Raw genomic sequence first — 19,267 nt, 5'->3', positions numbered from 1 at the left:
TGGTGTCAAACCAGTACCTGGCTACATGGACTGTGCTGGCTCAGATCCATCCTCAGTGCACTCGAGCCCGACACGAGGAAGGAGACGTTAACGGAAGCATCCAATGAATCGCAGAGGCGTAAGCCGAAATGCCCGGCTGAGGTGAAACTTGCCCTAATGAATGCAAATAAAACAGACACGAGAGTCAAGGCCTTGCTTTGAGAACGCGCCGAACAACGGACAGCAGACGCCAGATATTTACTACTGTGGACGGCTAATTGCGGTAAGGGGCCTGGACACGCGCCCTTTCAGCAGGTGTGGGTGAGGACCGTCGCTCTCTACAGGGAAGGTGCCAGATGAAGCCCACCCACGTGATGCTGGCCCATCTCATCTCATCACTGACGAACACGATTCAAGGTGCCATGTACCTGCCCAGCCGCCATGACTGGGACGCCCTTCCCCTGCTTCGTCAGAGGCCGCGGTCCTTCCCTCCGCTTCCTTAAAACATTCATCGGGCAAGGAAGACATCGCATGGGCGTTGCGCGATGGTATAGCAATCGCCTCCAAACCCTGATGTGAGAATGACAGCAGAAGCATCTGCCTTGCCATCATTACAAGCAAAAAATGAGGGCACAGGGGTTGAAAGGGGGAGGGGGGGGGGGCGCGCCACGCCCGGAAATCCGGACGCAGGGACGGAACTCCAAGCCTCTACGAACATACGAACGAGGGACCAAGGCGTATGGTATGTCTCTCTGCCCCAAACCACTTCTCTCTGGACGATAGCTGAATGTTCATTTGTAAGGACCGGAACTTAAACAGATTTGCTTCCTGGGCAAGTGGTCACGGTGCCGACCGCCCGATTATCCAATTTTCGTGCTCCCAACATCCAGGGTTGTTATTAAGCATGAATTGAGCAGTCAGCCCCTTACCCCCTCCCCCGTTGTCTTGCCTTGGTAGCGGAGCAGGTCTTGTACTTCCAAGGATGAGAGCCTCAAAGATCCTCCTCAAACAGAGCAAGTGATTCAGTGTTCATCCAACCTTCTCCCAATGGACAAGTCACAAGGCTGGTAGCACCATATCCGCCTGGACCGCAGATCAGAAACAGGGAAGACAGTCGGTTGGAATCAAGGCGCCAGACTCAACCGCTTGTATCACATGTTGTCCGGCTCTCATCAATGGCGCCAAGCATTGGTGCCACCACGGACAATCTAATCGAATGACAAGGCATGATGCCATTCGAATCGCCACTACAGCACAGCACAGCCTTGGGTCAATCGTGAAGGAAGGATATCTGATCAATGCACGCCAAAAGCGCACTAGGTGCTTGCAAGTCCCGAGTGTGACACTCCCGCTCATCCACAGAGGCGGCGCCGTGGTGACACTGGGCTGAAAGAGGTTGGGCCTGTACTGAGAGGCAGATAGCAGTCAGTCAATCTGCAAGCCAGGCAGGCAGGGATGGGACCCCTCAGACCTTGGACAGGTAAGGGAAAAAGGGCCCTCCCAAATCAGGCGACTCCTCGATGTTTTGTGTCGACTGATTGGCTCAATCTCGCGGTTCTGGCATGGCACGGCTCGACCGCAGGCTCGTGCGACTGCCAAGCGTGCTTCAGCAAGCATCCTCTGAAACGACTCCTGTCGGGACATCCGCATCATCACGATCAATTCTGCGACTCGCAAGTCGCTCCGACCTCTCCTGCCCCTTCTGTTCGCTTCGCTACCTTTTGTTGTATCTGTTTCTCTTCCGTTCCTGACGACTTCTTTCTGGTTCAGCATTCGCGGCAGTGGCCCCATCCACGTTTCGACCTGTCCTCTCTTTCAGTGCGAATCCCTCCGCCGAAACCTGGGAGCCGGCCTCCTCCACTTCGTCTTGCTCGAGACTCCAGGACCAGACGAGCCGCCCGCACAAAGTGCTTCGACCCAGAGAGACAAATCAACCCGGTCGACTGCTTGCCCGTTGGGAACCAAGTCTATCACATTCACCACTGTCCATTTTTTTTTCTTCATTGTCTTCTACGATATCGTCTCGCTGTGCGGTCGAACTTCACCAGATACTGCTCTGGTCACGGTCTTTACCCTGACGTCCACCGAACGCCATACCATCTCGCCAAACCGCTTCACTCGAGACGCCGGCCGTCTTTCCTCGTACCGTCGCCGCCAACAATCCTCTACGAACATTAGCCGATCTCTGTACACCCATATAGTCCTCAAGACCGCCAGCAACATGGTCAACAAGATCCTCGCGACCTTCGTGGTCGCCGATTTGCTCTTCCTGATCACCGGAGCCGTCACCTTGGGCTTCTCCCTCATTGCCCGCAGCAACATGTTTGAGCAGCCGGGCGAAGGCCAGCAGGCTGCGAGAAACTTGATCTATCAAAAATTCCCATTCGAAGCTGGTATCGCCAATGCAGCCTTTATCTTCATCTCCTTTGTAATGACACTGCCCGGCATCATTACCCCGACCCGTGGCTGGCTCAAGCTGGCTGCCTACCTCATTACTTTTTGCGCCCTGTTCTCCCTTTGCGTGGGTGTCTACCTCTGGGTCCTGACCCTCACCACCCAGTTTGACTTCTTCGCCATCTGGATCGCTCAGGAACCCGGCGTTCAGAATCTCATGCAGACATCGGTAGGAGAAAGAGCCACCTACCCAACCGTTCGGGAGACGAAACTGACCCTCCTCCAGTTCAACTGTTGCGGATACTTCAACAGCACTTCTCCTGCCTTTGTCACCAACGATCTTTGTAGCTCCCCAGCAGCTGCCGCTCTTCAACGCGGCTGCAGTGGTCCCGTCACCTCGTACTCCAACATCCTCATCGACGGCATCTTCACTGCTGTCTTTGGCATGGTCGGTGTTGACGCGCTTCTGATTATCTGCCTTGCTGTGCTACTGGAGGACCGCAAGGAGCGCGAGCGCTTCCGTCACATCGATGAGAAGAGCGGATACCGCAGCCTCTAGACGACCGTAAAGCCGATCTCCCATTTTGGGATTTTGTCAACTTCTCCCGATGCAGCCAAGACGTATTCGCCTTGGATCGATTTTAGATATTTCACTCTCTCACACCAGCTGACTGCTGGTTCTCTCATTTTTGTGTGGAAAGAGGAAGACGAGCTGGGACGTGTCTCCTCGTTTCACCCTGCAATAAAGCGCATATGGCTCCTTGTCACGAGGCAGGTTCTCGATAAGAGGAATGGACTACACTGGGAAGGGTCCCACTTGCCTGCAACGGGCCAAGGACATCAACGCGAGTCCGTGACATTCATGTTGCTGTGTCTTGTCTTACTTGTCGCTTGTATTTTCTTTGTATGCATCTCTTGGCCTACGTTACCCCGAGCCACTGTGTAAATATAGAGATGCACGAGAGACCGGAATGTATTCACGAATATCAACGACTCGGTAAAACTTACTGCTCATGGCATGCTATGACGTTCTTTTCCACTTCACTGTTCGCCTGTTGCGCCAACTACTTGTTGTACTGCCGCGGTTGAAATGACCTTTCTGTCAGATTGCTATATGCATGTACTACATCCATGGCGCGCCGCGCATGCTCATATATCATGTATGCACACTGGTACAATGAGGAAATGAAGAAGAAGAAGAAGAAGTAAAAAGCATCTCGCAAAAAAATGGGAAACGCTACCATGTGCTTGTTCCTCTACTATACAGGCGACTCCTCATCATCTTCTTGCCTCTGCTTCCCCCGCCCGCCGCTTCTCGCCTCGCGGTCTCGCGGCGCAGGCGTCGGGCTCGTGGGCGGATCTGGACTATCCCGATACGCCGGCCACGGAATGATGCTCCCTGTGCTCTCGCGTGCGCTCGCGTTGGCCCCGAGGCGCGGCGACTCGACAGCCACGCCGGCAGCCTCGGGGTCCTCCGGCTCCTTGCCGTGTCTGGAACGCCACCACTTCATCCTCCAGAGCCCGCCCAGCGCATCCTGCAGCGAGGAGTTGCTCTTGGGACGGGCCTTGCGGGCGGTGAAGCCCGGGAAACCGGTCGACTTTCGCCTGCGGCGCGAGGGTCGGCGGGGCGCCGAGTCGGAGCCGGCGGAGGAGGGGCCGACGACGTCAAAGGAGACGGAGCTCACGCCGCTGACGTTGCGCTTGGCGGCGAGGAGGGAGCTGTGCTCGCCCGTCGGCATCGTTTTGGACCTGTGGCGGCCCGCCGGCCGGCTCTCGTTCTCCTGGTCTTCCAGCTCATCCCAGATCTCGGCTCGTTCTTGCCAGCGGAAGGAGCCCGTATTTTTGCGAGACTGCAGCAGAGGGGTCGAGTCGCCGTTTTGTGGCGTGTGGAATGTGGAGTACGAGGTAGGGAGTGTGTTGTCGGCCTCGTCATGCGAGTCGGATCCGAGGAGGGATTCTTCTTCGCCCTCGGTGTCCTCGACCAAGCCCAGACCCGGGGCCAGGGACGACTGGCCAACGCCAGGCGTGTGCTGCTCGTCGCTCAGTCGCCACGACAGCGCCAGGACGCCCGACAGGAGAATGGCCGTGCCGAGAGCAATGAGACAGGCGCGCAGCGGACCGAGCTGGTCGGTCTGCTTGAAGTAGATCAAGCCGTCCAGGATCGCAATAATGTTATAGATGCAGAACACCAACGGGTACAGCACGGACGTCGAGACAAGTTTCAGCCCACGGTGAAGATAGTAAAGCTGGCTCAGGGCCAGCGTGATCAGAGCCAGCACGAGTGCCCACGCCTGCCAGTGGACAAACTGATTGGTAGGGCCAGACAACGTCTTAATGATCAGCTCGACCGCAGACTTGGCGACCAGCAAAGAGTGGGCGGACAGAATGCCGCTGATGCAGCCGTATGCCAGACCCCGAAAGAAGCGGAACTTGGCGTTCTGTCCGAGGTTCGAAAAGTGGTTCAGACTGTCCGTGATGATGGCGATGGCGAGTACGAGCAGCGCCTGAAGAATCATCCACACCACGAACGTGCGACGCCCCAAGAGAGCCAGCAGTTCTTTGAGGTCGTGCGCTGGCTCTGGGATCGCGCCGAAGATGGCAATCAGCACGGCACCGGTGCAGACTAGCAGGGTTCCCCATAGCGACCACCTTGTGAATGGCTCAGCCAGTATGAGAGTGGCGCATATAGAGTTGAAGACGAGCCCGGAGGCTTGCAAGGTCGAAAGGACAGGTAGCGGTAACGTCGAGATCTGTACCGTGCTGCCCAGGATGTTGGCGGCGATAAACATGCCCATGCCCAGCTGCCATCTTCCTCTCCTGTATGGCGGCCGTCGGACCTCGTGGGGGGCTTTCTCGTCTTCGAGGATATGCGACTTGCGCTGCAGGGTGAGTCCCAAGCTCTGTACGCTTGTGGACATGAGGCCGACTAGGATGCCGATCTGTACATCGATTCGCTCGTTAGAGTTGTGCAGCAGAAAAAAGCCCAGTCCTGTTGCGACGCACCGTGATCGTCCCCCCAGGGGAGATGCCGCCGAGTGCCCCCATTGCCAGTTGTTCGACTTGACTGGTGGTCAACTGGCAGTCGCCAGGGAGAATGTAGCAGTTGTGAGGCCCATATACGTGGGTGTTGTTACACGCGACTCGTCACGGTTCGTACAATAATTTGGCGGTTATTGCCTCTGTGCAGTGCAACGGCAGTGTCGTGGAGGGAGTCTGATGACGTGGTGACGCTACGAGACTTTGTTGATCAATGGGCGGTGATAGGCGGTCGCACCAGGGGTCAGTCGCGGAAGGGCGGTGTCGATGTCGGCGCGTCCGTGTCGAGTTGGGAGTACAGCAGCGTGAGGGAGGAGTCGTTCAGGCGTTAGGCGGCGCTGGGTTGGAAGAAAGCCAATGTGAGACTATTCGATATGCATGTAGGGACGGGATAGAAGAAACAATGCCGGTCCATTGCTGCATCGGCACCGAACTCGTTCCACATGGATGGTGTCACGGGTTGGCGATACGGGTACCTTAGCTCCATGTGTGGCGGTGCTCTGTCACCTGATACCGCCTTATCCCACCTCGACGCGCTCTACGCTAGTCCGTGATGTCACAGCGTTGTGGCTTGCGCAAAAAAGGCACGGCTGAGGTAAGGTGAGGTACCTTTTGGGTGGAGATTCGTGCTGGTGTGGGGTTCTGGCCTGTGGCTGCACGAGGCAGGCAAGCAAGCAGTGTGTGCCAAGCTGGCTGGCGAGTGGACGGCCTCCGTGATGCTCATCCTCGCAGTCGAGAGGGACGCAACAGCTCGATCCAACAACGCAACACCCCCACCCCTACGACATTCCCATCTCTCCTCCCGACGACCTCTGTTCCCGGTGGTGCAGACCCTGCTCGCATTGTTCCTCTGCTCACGATAATACACCGACTCCTCAAAGTACCTCACAACAAACCGCCATCATGTCGAACCAACCGTTGACCGACGACCAAGTGAGCCAGCTCCCACACCAGCTTCGCCTCTGAACGGGAAGCTATCATGGCCATCCTACAAAGAAGGCGTTTTCAGGCCAAGCATGACTGCTGACACTATGACCCCTACTCTCGCAGGTCGGCAATGAGCTCCGCAAGATGACCGCGTTCATCAAGCAAGAAGCCATGGAGAAGGCCCGCGAAATCGAGATCAAGGCCAACGAGGAGTTCGCAATCGAAAAGTCCAAGCTCGTCCGCCAGGAGACAGATGCGATTGACACGGCCTACGAGAAGAAGTTCAAGCAGGCCACCATGTCGCAGCAGATCACCGCTTCCACCGTCGCCAACAAGACCCGTCTCAAGGTCCTGGCCGCCCGCCAGGAGCTCCTCGACAGCATCTTCGAGGCCGCCGGAAAGAAGCTCGCCGACGGTGTCAAGGACAAGTCGAAGTACCAGGGCATTCTCAAGAACCTCATTCTCGAGGGCTTCTACGGCCTCAGCGAGTCCGAGGTCCAGATCCGCGCGCGGAAAGCTGACAACGATGTTGTGAAGAAGGCCATTGACGAGGCGGCCAAGGAGTACAAGAAGAAGACGAGCAAGGACGTCACAGCGACCATCGATCAGCAGAACCCCCTGCCCGAGGGAAGGTAGGCTCCCCTTCTCCTTTCCCCTGAGCCCTTCCTTACAAGTTCGTACGTGCATCGTGACGGCGGCTGACCCAATGTGCACCTACAGCAAGGGCGGCGTGTCCATTGTCGGAACCGGCGGCAAGATTGAGATTGACAACACTGTTGAGCAGCGGCTAAAGCTGCTGGAGGACACTGCCCTGCCGGCCGTGCGAGAGACGCTGTTCGGCAAGAACCCTAACCGCAAATTCTACGATTAAGCGTGGGCCACGCGCATCACGTCTCCTCTCCCAAGCCCTCCCGCTGCCCTGTTCCGCAGCACCAATTGTTCTCTCCATGTCGATGGACCGATGCCGCTGAACGGGTCGGATCGCCTGCTTTTGTACCTTAGATGCTGTATGATCATTCACCAGCACTCGTCCGTAGCCAGGGTCAGCAAGTCATCAAGTCATTATAACTACCACACTACCCTTGCGCCTATTATGAAAGTTCACCGACCGCCGTCATGAACGAGTCTTCTGCCTCCGAGGCATCGTCTGAGCCAGCCATGGATCCCCGACGTTCTTCGTCTCTAAGTACATCTAGTCTTGGCGGCTTCTTCAAAGCGCCAATAAACTTGCTCATGAATGCTTTCTGTGTCTCCGTCACCACCTCCTTGCGCTGCTCAGGCAGCTCAAAGATGTTTCGCTTGGGCGGAGGTTTCGTTCGTACTGCGTATGTCAAGCGTTTCTGCGCACAATCGATCGAGTTCTTCGCCTCGGTTCGCGATAGGTAGGCAGCCCCGGAATCATTGATACTGCCCCATAGGGTCTTCAGCTGCTGAGCCAGGTGGTCGACTTCGGCGTCAAAGGCTACGGCGTCATCGTATGATGTACTGCCGGCGCAGAACGAGCCGTCGTCGAGTGCGATGTCGAAAAGCTGGATTTGCGCCCTCAGCTCTACGTAGTCTGTCTTCCTCTTGATATGGAACTCGTCGCCCTTGAGGCGGTGCATAGCTTCTGGGATGAATCCCTGGTCATCTGGATGTTGCCTTGCGAGTGTTGCGTCTCCGAGGAAGAAGGCCAAAGCCAGCCGCCGCCGCAACTCTCGCGATTTGCGTGTTGTGGGGACGATCTGTTGAATCGACGCCAGGCGTAAGGAGCCGGTATCAAATGCAGTCCAAATCGAGGCACATGCGTGTTGACACTGACGTGGTGTTAGCTTGGCTGCAATCAAGACACTTGCGACGAAGAAAACCCACAAACTCATCCCAGTCAGTTCCGTCAACAGCCTCGACCAAGGAGGTCAAGGCTGCCTGATGAACTATTCGAGTCTCAAGGACACTCATGAGCGTCCTATCCGCCGCCATACGCAGCAAGGTAAGTACAGCGTACTTGACGGACTCGGGCCTCAAATTGCCCGCCACTCGCTGCAGCCAGTTGAGGTATGTGCGCAGTCCCGACCAATCTCTACCAGCATACGCATTCTGGTCTTCGCGCACAAGCTGGACCTTCTCATCATCAATATCGTCTGCAGCATTCATGCAGCCAAACAGCTCACGTAGACGTCCGGGCGTGACAAGCTCCCGTATTTGACCTGCATTGGCACTGAGAAGATGGGAATAGGCCACTTGAAGGGGCCTCTTCTCCCCTTCGATAGCCATCAACATCCAGAAGAAGATCTCGTCAGGTAGCCTATGCCGGCTGGCGACGCATTGCAGCGTGTTGCTCTGCAAATGCTGCTTGCGGGACCCCTCTTTGGCCAGCAGGGCCCACGGACCCAGAGCGGCCTGTTGCGGAAACGGCGGTGGCGGCCCCAATGGCCGGGCTTCCGATGAAGATTTTCCCCTTTTGAAGAAATAACACCTGCTGTTGGTCGACGTGGTAGCTTCTGTTCGCTCCATGGCGCGCATAGCCTTGCCAGCCACCTCCTTGTCGTTGACGCCCGCAACACTGATAAATTTCCTGCGGGCGGTATTCGGACTGGGAGGGGGCGCGTAGTTGATGCCTGGCCACGCATTTCCCGCGTCGGATCTTAAGTCTGCGCTCTTCTCTTCACCGTTGCCGTCCAGTCTAGACGAGCTCGCGGCGATGGCATCATCTCGCCTTTGGTGTTCCATCAGTGTTTTCATGTCGAACATGGGTTTCGGAGGAGCTGGCGCAGGTGACTTTTCGCCCGGCCTTCGACGACGCAGTTTTGTCCTTGGAGAAACAGCCTTGCCTACGAGGCCCGGCAGCACGTCTGGCTTCGATTTACGTGACAAGAGCATCTCAAGGTCGGGCAAGGAGCAGTCGGACGAGTCGTCCTCCTCGTCATCGGACCCCTTGATTTCCAAGTCGCGGCTAAACGCTTCCCTCGTCATCGCTGTGGATGACGGCGGCGAAGACGGCGCTAGCAACGGCGAGGACAGATGGTCTGGCAGTGATAGAATGCTTTCCGACAACGTGGATGGCTCGTCCCGAGAGGGACTGGTCCTGGCGGACTTCAGGCGGTCCTTTTTGGGGGATAGGAGCGCATAGTCTGCTGTTCGTTTGCTGGTGGCAGAGTCACTGATCCTTGTGGCGAACAAGGTTCGCGTGGGGCTTGAAGGCGCGTACCCAAGGTCGAAGGACTGTTTAGGGTCTATCACGACCGGCGTGGACTGTCGTCTCACGAGCGGAGAGGAAAATATTGACGTCGAGTCGTGCGTCACTCTCTTGGGTGTCCTAGTCTGGCTCAGCCCTGCTTCTGAAGGAGCCTTGCATGTTGGAATGGATGAAGGTGGTACAGATGCAGGCGCGGCAGGTAAAGACAGTTCAACAGCAGCAGCAGCGGCAGCGGCAGCGGCAGGAGTAGTGGAAGAAGACGAAGAAGTGGCAGTGGGTGGTGGTGATCGCGACCGTGACCGAGTCGGCAGTCGCTGTGCGTTGTCAGAGCGTGCTTGAAGATGTCGTGGGGGTTTTCGCGATGTTGGCTTGGCGAGAATCTTCCTTCCTTTGCGCTTTTCGTTTGCTGGGACGTCCTCCACAGAAGGCTCAAGGTTCTGACCAGAATGACTGGATTGCGAGCCGCCGCGATCCGTTCGACCACTGGCCAGCCGAGGCGTCGTCTTGAAGAAGCCCGAAATCTTGCTCTGCTTGTGAGACATGATGAGAGGTTATGTTGGGACGCCCGTCAGGCTGCAGCCCGATGGGCGAATATAGCACTTAGTACTCGCTGGATGAGTCGAATACCGGGCGAAGAAATGCGTCTTGCTACATTCTGACGACTCGAGATTTGAGGCCGAGATGACTAGTTTATTGATGCCTTGATGATGCGAGGTCTTGGACTGCAGGTGCGGAGGCACACGCGCGCGCATCGCGTCAGCCAGACCACTGTGACAACCACTTTAATTGTGGTCTTCTTATCAGGGCGAACAGGCACGTCAGGTCGTTACTGGTGTCTAAGGCGGGATAGGCTTAGCCCCAAGCAACGTCCATCTGGCTTAGGTAATCGGGCGGCCCCGCCATCTGGCGCCCCCTGGAATCCATCTGTCCATAGGGACCTGACGAGCGCCGACATTGGGGGTGCCTCTCGACGACCGCGACGCACAGGACCACACGAGGGGCAACTTAGTCCCGCTGGTGCCGTTCACGAGAATAAGATTTACAGTGGTGCTCATGTTGCACGGCTGCCTGTCAGGGGACCATCGTCGGCGTGGCGCAGCTGCGCCGGTGTGACGCCTAACCTTGCATCTCATCTCAGATTTGGCCAACTGCCTTTCTGGCGCACGCTACACCACAAGCTGACAGGCAGGCTGTTTATTCTCTCTCGCTCGTCCAACCAGTCCGACTTTCGAGGTGCGTTGGCGCAGCTCTCATGTCGACCGAAATGCCAAGACGTCAGACAGCCACGGTGAGTGGTCGTACCGCCAGTCTCCGCCTCGCCTGGCGAAGGGGAGGGGGGGGAACAGACCAGGGAAGCGAGATCTACCATAGCATCTGGCCTTTCTAATTCAGGGGGTGCCCAGACCTGGGGGCGCCCAACGATCCCATCTCCTTCAAACGAGTGTGCATGATAAAGCTCATCACGCATGTGCGCAGTCATCGTTGCAGTTGGCACGAGATGGCGTTGGCAAGGTAGACCACGGATAACCTGGGGGAACAAGAGTGGTCCCGAGGGATCTCGCCAAGACGAGAAATGAGGTTCGGTCGCAAAGGCGAACCAGTATCGCTTTCCGGCTGCTCCTTTCACGATCCGGGACCTTCGGTTCTCAAGGGCCCAAGTGCCAGATTTGGGGATCCGGTTTTAGGTGGACAGGCAATTATGCGAGTACTTAGCTGTAGGCCACATCCCAGTGCAATGTTCGACAGGGATACAAGGCGATGGGCGGGCGAGGTGAAGACACAGGGCAGGACCCGGGACCTAGGGCACTCGTGTTCCATCCCTTCTTCCATTCCCTTCCGTGCCGACCTAATGATCGGGAATGGACGACAAGATGGCCGCCACTGACCGGCACCTCAACCCTTTAGTGCCCAAATTTGGCCTCAGTACTTCGTATGATCGACATCCAAGTGGCAGAAAATACATTTCGCCAATTGAATCAAGAAACATAGCAAACTGTGCATCTAGATGCTTGTGCGTTACCTATGTTTCACAGACATACCCGCCCTCAACCTTGTAATGACCTAGTACCTGCTCTTTAGGTAGGCGGTGGTCATGTTATGTACAGGTCGGAATAGCGCGACACCTCCGGCCCCCAGATGCAGCATGAGGAGGAGCGCCGACTGACCGCAGGTCCGCAACACGCGACCTGATTACCAACTATCCGCGTACTTCGGACTTCGCATGGCGGAGCCAATGAAAGAGGCAATGCAGCTTTGCTGTGAACCCGCGCGAACCGGCCTGTCCTGTGGCTGTTTTTTTGGTGGCACATTGAGGAAACTAATAGGACCTGACGGATCGGATCGGCGCTGGAGCCCAGGCTACCCTGGGAAACCCCCTCCTCTCCCCAAAAGAGCAACGGTTGAGGCGGGACCGGCGGACTTCCATGTCGGACTGACGTTACTGCTTCTGCTGCTTCAACGATTCGGCGCGAGCGACGTGGTGGGCGACGTTACTTTCATCGCGGTAGTCCTGGGTGCCGTCATCAAGAACACCGTGGTTCAAATCGCTTGCACGGGCACCCGCATCAAGGGTACGTGGCTAATGCTCCGTTGCGCTTGTCATGCTGTAGGCAGAACGTGAGGCATGAAGGGAAACCCCTGGCTGAGCACCAGCCCATCCACGCAGTCGAGCGAGTTCAACAAGCATGCCCAGCCCCTATTTCACAGCATGTCTTGACATTGCTCCATTCCAGCGCATGGTTGCTGGCCTTGAGGTGTCACATAGCGAGCGAATCACGACCCAAGCCTGTTTGAGGTTATAATATGCCCATGTTGCTTGTGGCGACGCAGGAATGCGAAAGACTCTGGGGGAGAAGGGTCTCTCTTCGCGGTTGCACTGTAGAGCCATGGCCATGGCGCCAGGGCTGTGAAAAAGCTTGGTGCCATGTCCCCTTACGGCGATTGCTCTAGCCGGTTCTAGTCAAAGAGGACAACATTTCGACGAGGCAGACCGACAGTACCGCCAAGCATGTGGCCGCAGGTGGGTGACCAGTGAGTGTGCGGACTTTCGGCGTCGGGGATTTGGTGGGTTTTACTCGGGGCCGTTCTATTTCCCATGCACACCAAGGCGCGCATCAGGTGGAGGACTCGGGCTCCGTATGCCGCCCGCCATTGCCTATGCTCGTTAAAGCAGGCCGACGCCCTTTCGTGGGCCCTGGACTACACCGAATTTTCGATATGCTTACCTGGAAAACCTGGAAGTGCCCGAAGAAAAATAAAACGAAATTGCTCCCCCCGACTCGACGCGCGGGCGTGGCCTGTGCCTCTGCTGCCGTGGAGCCTGACGGGACCTGTCTTGTCCTCGAATGGTACCCATCTTCGGTTCATACCGAATGTTCGTGCAAAGGGTTTCATATGGGCGGTGGAAGGAAGGTGGCTAAGGTTGGGACGGATGAGCTTATTCCAAGGCGATCTGAACATGGTGTCACCACCCCAAGTGCGAAACGTCCAATGAACTCTGATGACCACCCATCCAGACGCCGGTCACGGCTAAGATCAACAGGGCTGAGAAGGCGGAGAGGTGTCTACGTGGAAGCTGTGGAAGGGACTAATTCTTCCTCATCGTGGGCATGTTTTTCCTTCGGGCCCTGGTTGATTCTCGAGACAACACAATAAGAACTTCGACGGGGGGCGGAGTCTCGAGCAGCGATGAAGGCCGACAAAAAGACGACACTACTGAGATGCACGGGACAATACAAAGACCCATAGCTGCGGATTACCAATGACCGTGAAGGGGACGAAGATTTGATGCAGCCCGTGAGAAGTGGCTCTTTCGGAGTCTTCTTAGTCTCCGGGCCATCCGGTGCCCGCGAGCACCAGGATTGATTTACACGGGGTCAGCTGCTGGGGGCTGTCGTAGTCCACTGAAAGTTCCCGTAACCCTCCCGAAGCCTCCGCTAGAGACAATATCCACGGCCGCTGAGCAACAATCCGCACCCGGCATGGGCTGTGAGGATTGCGCGCCTGCCAATTGACCACCGTGCCGCCCCTCGCACCTCCCCCCTTCTTCCCATGCTCCTACTCCCACCCTCGAACGCGGGACCCACCAACTGGCGGGCTGGGCAATCACGAAAGCGAGTGCCAGCCAGAGGTTGAGGTGGAGACACGACGGGTGACTGGAGCGAGGAAGGGGGGAAGGTCGCGCTTTCTCCACTCTGCGCGCGAGATACGTTGGCTGGCTGACTTTCCTCACCTGGCTTACCTGGCTTACCTAGGAAAAGGGAAGTCACTACCACTGTCATCAAACACCAATGCACCGCCGCCTGGCCCTCCCTGCTCCTGCTCCTCCTCCTGCACCTGCTCCGCGCTGCCCGTCAGTCCCGTCCATCCCATGCCCCTACCTTACCAAAGTACACAGTGAGAGAGAAAGAGACCCATACCACCCATCACTCATCCCAATCCTAGCCCAGCCAGCCTACCTAGTCGGTCATCCACTTCGAGTTCCCGCGCCGCCCCTTCAGCCAAAATAGTTCCTTCCCTCCTTCACGTCTGTTCGCTGCCGTTACGCTCCCCCCTCCCTCCCCTCCTTCTACACATTTACCCTTGACGCCGGGCACTTCACTGAACGTCAACAGCCGCGACGAGACCAAGACAAACGAATTCGAGTCTCCCCCTCACGGTCGCTGGCTCGTCCTCCGTCGTTCCTTTCGCCGCTGTGAACACTCCCCCCCTGAGGCAGCAGGGAACAGAAGACAACAAACAGCTTCATTCTTTCTGAGGTCTCGACAAAAGACCTCCCTCTCACGCAGCCCCTATACAACAGTCGTACACACACCCGACCGATCCTCCGACACTACCCATCCTGGCATTCCGATAACGTTCATCTTTGTCTTTTCCCGCACGGGGACTGTTTGGCGACCACCGCAGGTCAGCCTGGCGGACAACTCCGGGTCTACCGGGCTTCTCGCCCGCACAACCACCGCACATCTATAATCATGTCTTCCGCGTCAACAAACCCGAACACCGGCTTTCTCGCACCTCCGCCTACAGAAGGGGCAGGTGCAGGTGCTGGACAAACGTCGAGCTTCAACGACGGCCCAGATTCGAGCGATCCGAACCAGCCGGGCCCGGCGGACGCGAAGACGCAGCGATCACGATGGCCCACCCGCAAGATGACACTCAAGAGTAGCAGCAACAAGAGGTTGTCAATCCTCGGTCGCGCCAACAAGAAACACAATGGCAATGAGAAGAACCGCCTCTCCGGTGACCCCAACAACGTCAATGCCGAAAGCCAAGGGAGCGAAGTCGAAGAACACAGTGCAGGCAGGAAACTCTTCTTCAACCTCGACCTCCCTCGTGAAATGGTCGACGAGGACGGTGCGCCAATTCAGCAATACGCCAGGAATAAGATTAGGACCGCGAAGTACACGCCCATGTCATTCGTGCCGAAAAACTTGTGGTTTCAATTCCACAACATTGCTAACATTTTTTTCCTCTTCGTTGTCGTCCTTGTCGTAAGTTGCACCCAGCCTCCTGTCACCTTCCCCACGCTCGTCGATCATAATCACCAACAGATTCGTGCGATCTAGTTTTTTCCCATCTTTGGCGGTTACAACCCTGGACTCAATTCGGTTCCTCTCATCGCTATCATCGCCATTACTGCCATCAAGGACGCCATCGAAGACTACCGTCGCTCCAACCTCGACAATGAGCTCAACAATGCACCCGTTCACCGTTTGCGAGGCTTCAACAATATCAACGTGCAAGAGGACAACGTGTCCGCTTGGAGGAAGTTCAAGAAGGCCAACTCGGCATTTTTCGGCTCCTTGTGGCACGCGATGCAAGCGATATGGTCCAAGAAGGCCCGAGAAGACCGCGAGAAGCAGCGTCTTGCTCGCCAGGAGGCCGAGATGCCTCGCCGGTCGATCGAGACACAGCGCCAGTCGTTCATGTCGACGCGTGACGAAGACATTCAGATGACCCCTGTGCCTTCTCCGATGCCTCGCCAGAACCTCGAACTACCCAACGAGCACGACGAGAGGCGCGCGCACCAACAGAAACAGCTGAAAGGCGACGTCATTAACCGAGAGCTGCCAGTCAAGGGCAGTGCTCGTTTCCACCGGGATGCCTGGAAAGATCTCAGAGTCGGCGATTACGTGCGAATCTACAACGACGACGAAATTCCTGCCGACATTGTCATCCTGGCGACCTCCGACCCAGAGGGTGCGTGCTATGTCGAGACGAAGAACTTGGATGGTGAGACGAACCTCAAGTTCCGTTCGGCTCTGCGATGCACTCGCTCTATGAAGCACGCCAGGGATGCCGAGCGAGCGCAGTTCTGGATGGACAGTGAAGCGCCTCAGGCCAACTTGTACAAGTACAACGGCGCCATCAACTGGCAACAGAAGTTTGACGGTCTCGACTCGGAACCCCACAACATGGTTGAACCCATCACCATCGACAACATGCTCCTTCGTGGCTGCAACCTGAGAAACACCGATTGGGCTCTTGGTATTGTCATGTTTACCGGGCACGACACCAAGATCATGATCAACTCGGGTATCACGCCTAGCAAGCGCGCTCGCATAGCACGCGAGCTCAACTACAATGTTATTTGGAACTTTGGCATCCTGGTAGTCATGTGTCTTACGGCCGCCATAGTCAACGGTACATCGTGGGCTAGGACCGATCGGTCACTGTCATTCTTCAACTATGGATCCATAGGAGGTTCCGCTCCAATGACCGGATTCATCACTTTCTGGGCCGCCATGATTTTCTTCCAGAACTTGGTCCCCATCTCTCTCTACATCACGCTGGAAATTGTGCGTCTGCTGCAGGCCATCTTCATCTACAGCGACGTTGAGATGTACTACGCCCCAATCGACCAGCCGTGTATCCCCAAGTCCTGGAACATCTCAGACGACCTGGGTCAAATTGAGTACATTTTCTCCGACAAGACCGGTACCCTGACGCAGAACGTCATGGAATTCAAGAAGGCCACAATCAACGGTCAGCCGTACGGCGAGGCGTACACCGAAGCGCAAGCTGGCATGCAGAAGAGGATGGGCATCGATGTTGAGAAGGAGGGCGAGAGAGCAAGGGCCGAAATTGCAGAGGGCAAAGTACGGTCCCTTGAGGGTCTCCGCAGGATCCACGATAACCCGTACCTGCACGACGAGGATCTGACCTTTATCGCGCCTGACTTTGTAGCCGACTTGGCTGGCGAGTCTGGACCCGAGCAGCAGGCCGCCAACGAACACTTCATGCTTTGTTTGGCTCTGTGCCACACTGTCATTGCAGAGCGACCACCCAGCGACCCTCCCAAGATTGTTTTCAAGGCGCAGTCCCCCGATGAAGCTGCGTTGGTCGCCACGGCGAGAGACATGGGGTTTACCGTGCTCGGCACCTCAGCCGAGGGTGTCAACCTCAATGTTATGGGCGAGGAGCGCCACTACCCGATCATGAACACGATCGAGTTCAACTCGAGCCGCAAGAGGATGAGCATCATCCTTCGCATGCCTGACGGCCGCATTCTCCTGATTTGCAAGGGCGCCGATAGCGTGATTTACTCCCGTCTCAGGCGCGGAGAGCAGGCCGAACTCAGGAGATCCACAGGCGAGCATCTCGAGATGTTTGCTCGGGAGGGACTGCGGACCTTGTGCATTGCGCAAAGAGAGCTCAGCGAGGGCCAGTACAGTGCCTGGCTTGAGGAACACAACGCCGCAGCTGCTGCGCTTGACGACCGAGAGGAGAAGTTGGAGGCGGTCGCGGACCGTCTCGAGCAGGACCTCACCCTCCTCGGTGGCACCGCTATCGAGGACCGACTCCAAGACGGCGTCCCTGACACCATCGCCCTGCTCGGCCAGGCAGGCATCAAGCTCTGGGTTCTTACTGGTGACAAGGTCGAGACAGCCATCAACATTGGTTTCTCGTGCAACCTGCTGAACAACGACATGGAGTTGATCCACCTCAAGATTGAGGAGGACGAAACAGGGGATACTCCCGATGACGTGTTCCTCACTCAAGTCGATGAATTGTTGGACACACATCTGCAGACCTTCGGCATGACCGGCAGCGATGAGGAACTGGTCAAGGCCAGGGACAACCATGAACCTCCCGACGCTACTCACGGTCTCGTCATCGATGGCTTCACGCTCAAATGGGTACTGCACGAGTCACTGAAGCAGAAGTTCCTCCTCCTGTGCAAGCAGTGCAAGTCGGTCCTGTGCTGCCGTGTCAGCCCCGCCCAGAAAGCCGCTGTCGTGTCGCTTGTCAAGAATGGTTTCGATGTCATGACCCTGTCCATCGGTGACGGCGCGAACGATGTAGCCATGATCCAGGAGGCAGACGTCGGTGTTGGAATTGCTGGCGTGGAGGGTCGGCAGGCCGTCATGTCTTCCGACTATGCCATTGCACAGTTCCGTTTCCTCCAGAGACTGGTTCTGGTACACGGCAGATGGTCCTACCGTCGACTGGCCGAGTCGATTTCCAACTTCTTCTACAAGAACGTCATCTGGACATTTGCTCTGTTCTGGTATCAGATCTACTGTGACTTTGATATCACATACATCTTCGACTACACCTACATCCTCTTCTTCAACCTGTTTTACACCTCGGTCCCTGTCGCCATAATGGGCGTCCTCGATCAAGATGTCTCTGACAAGGTCTCCTTGGCAGTGCCTGAGCTATACCGTCGTGGCATCGAGCGACGGGAGTGGACTCAGACCAAGTTTTGGTATGTGCTATAGGTATTTATGACCCTTGGGCTACGCAAGACTAACAGTGACGCAGGCTCTACATGGTGGACGGCATCTACCAATCTGTCATGGCTTTCTGGATTCCTTACCTGACTGTGGTATCAACAAGCTTCGTCACCTTTAACGGTCAGAATATCGAAGACCGCACGAGACTGGGCGCCTACATCGCTCACCCCATTGTCCTCACAATCAACATGTACATTTTGATCAACACGTACCGGTGGGATTGGTTCATCGTGCTGTGCGTCGTCATCAGCGACGCCATGATCTTCCTGACGACTGGCATCTTCACGGCGCAGACCTCTTCAGGTGCCTTCTACGGCGCCGGCGCGCAGATCTACAGCCAGGCCTCGTTCTGGGCCGTCTTGTTCATCGTGCCCGTCGTCTGCCTCTTCCCCCGATTCGCGATCAAGGCACTGCAGAAGGTGTACTTCCCCTACGACGTCGACATTATCCGCGAGCAAGAACGACAGGGCAAGTTCGCGCACCTCAACCAGGCACCGCTGGATAAGGAAGTCGATGCCACAACGGCCGGACGATCGAGCGCCCGAGCGTCGACGTCGTCTGACAGCGAGCCAAAGGGTAAGCACATGCACTATGCCAGCGTCGACGAAGACAGAAGACCAATCTATCCCCCCTCAGTTGCGACGCGTACGACGCACAACCCACGAAGCCAGAACGGTAGCGATGGCACGAACTACACGGGGCACCGCATGTCGTTGGACTTGGCGCCTCCCATTCGGCCTTCTTTCGACCGAGCTCGCCCATCCTACGACCGAATCCGGGCATCGATGGACCGCGTCCGGCCCAGCTTCGAGGCAAGCAGCGATTTCACATCGGCTGCACGGCTGTCACGAATCGAGTCGAGCCAGTCTGCCGGTCACCTCTTCCACCGACGCTTCCGCGGGCTGTCCACGTCCAAGAGCGCCAATCAATGAGTCGGCCAGACTGCTCGCCTGGTGAGGATCGCGACTTTTTTATCTGTTCGCTATTCTCTCCCCTTTTTGTACCATACTCCTGC

At 56.7% G+C, this 19,267-nt stretch overlaps 5 protein-coding genes across 5 annotated transcripts; 3 read left to right on the top strand and 2 right to left on the bottom strand.

Moving 5' to 3' along the window:
• Positions 1 to 2,200: 2,200 nt before the first annotated feature.
• PLS1 (phospholipid scramblase 1) lies at positions 2,201 to 2,932 on the top strand (the record flags this gene model as incomplete). Its single annotated transcript, XM_028635492.1, has 2 exons — positions 2,201 to 2,602; positions 2,660 to 2,932. The coding sequence occupies 2 exons, from the start codon at positions 2,201 to 2,203 to the stop codon at positions 2,930 to 2,932; spliced, it is 675 nt and encodes a 224-aa protein (XP_028492054.1).
• Positions 2,933 to 3,632: 700 nt separating this feature from the next.
• On the bottom strand, positions 3,633 to 5,418 carry D7B24_001252 (uncharacterized protein; the record flags this gene model as incomplete). The annotated part of the gene is made up of 2 exons (XM_028635491.1): positions 3,633 to 5,312; positions 5,377 to 5,418. The coding sequence occupies 2 exons, from the start codon at positions 5,416 to 5,418 to the stop codon at positions 3,633 to 3,635; spliced, it is 1,722 nt and encodes a 573-aa protein (XP_028492053.1).
• An 894-nt stretch (positions 5,419 to 6,312) lies between these two features.
• VMA4 (V-ATPase V1 sector subunit E) lies at positions 6,313 to 7,207 on the top strand (the record flags this gene model as incomplete). Its single annotated transcript, XM_028635490.1, has 3 exons — positions 6,313 to 6,342; positions 6,460 to 6,968; positions 7,057 to 7,207. The coding sequence occupies 3 exons, from the start codon at positions 6,313 to 6,315 to the stop codon at positions 7,205 to 7,207; spliced, it is 690 nt and encodes a 229-aa protein (XP_028492052.1).
• Positions 7,208 to 7,427: 220 nt separating this feature from the next.
• D7B24_001250 (uncharacterized protein) lies at positions 7,428 to 10,053 on the bottom strand (the record flags this gene model as incomplete). The annotated part of the gene is made up of 2 exons (XM_028635489.1): positions 7,428 to 8,132; positions 8,188 to 10,053. The coding sequence occupies 2 exons, from the start codon at positions 10,051 to 10,053 to the stop codon at positions 7,428 to 7,430; spliced, it is 2,571 nt and encodes an 856-aa protein (XP_028492051.1).
• A 4,431-nt stretch (positions 10,054 to 14,484) lies between these two features.
• On the top strand, positions 14,485 to 19,184 carry ATP8B4 (ATPase class I type 8B member 4; the record flags this gene model as incomplete). Its single annotated transcript, XM_028635488.1, has 3 exons — positions 14,485 to 15,003; positions 15,079 to 18,224; positions 18,281 to 19,184. The coding sequence occupies 3 exons, from the start codon at positions 14,485 to 14,487 to the stop codon at positions 19,182 to 19,184; spliced, it is 4,569 nt and encodes a 1,522-aa protein (XP_028492050.1).
• Between the last annotated feature and the right edge of the window lie 83 nt (positions 19,185 to 19,267).

The sequence above is a fragment of the Verticillium nonalfalfae genome (assembly GCF_003724135.2).
Source record: "Verticillium nonalfalfae strain VnAa140/NRRL 66861 chromosome Unknown scaffold_123, whole genome shotgun sequence".
Taxonomy (NCBI): domain Eukaryota; kingdom Fungi; phylum Ascomycota; class Sordariomycetes; order Glomerellales; family Plectosphaerellaceae; genus Verticillium; species Verticillium nonalfalfae.
Note: the sequence above shows the minus strand (reverse complement) of the source record. Positions and strands in the feature narration are given on the sequence as shown.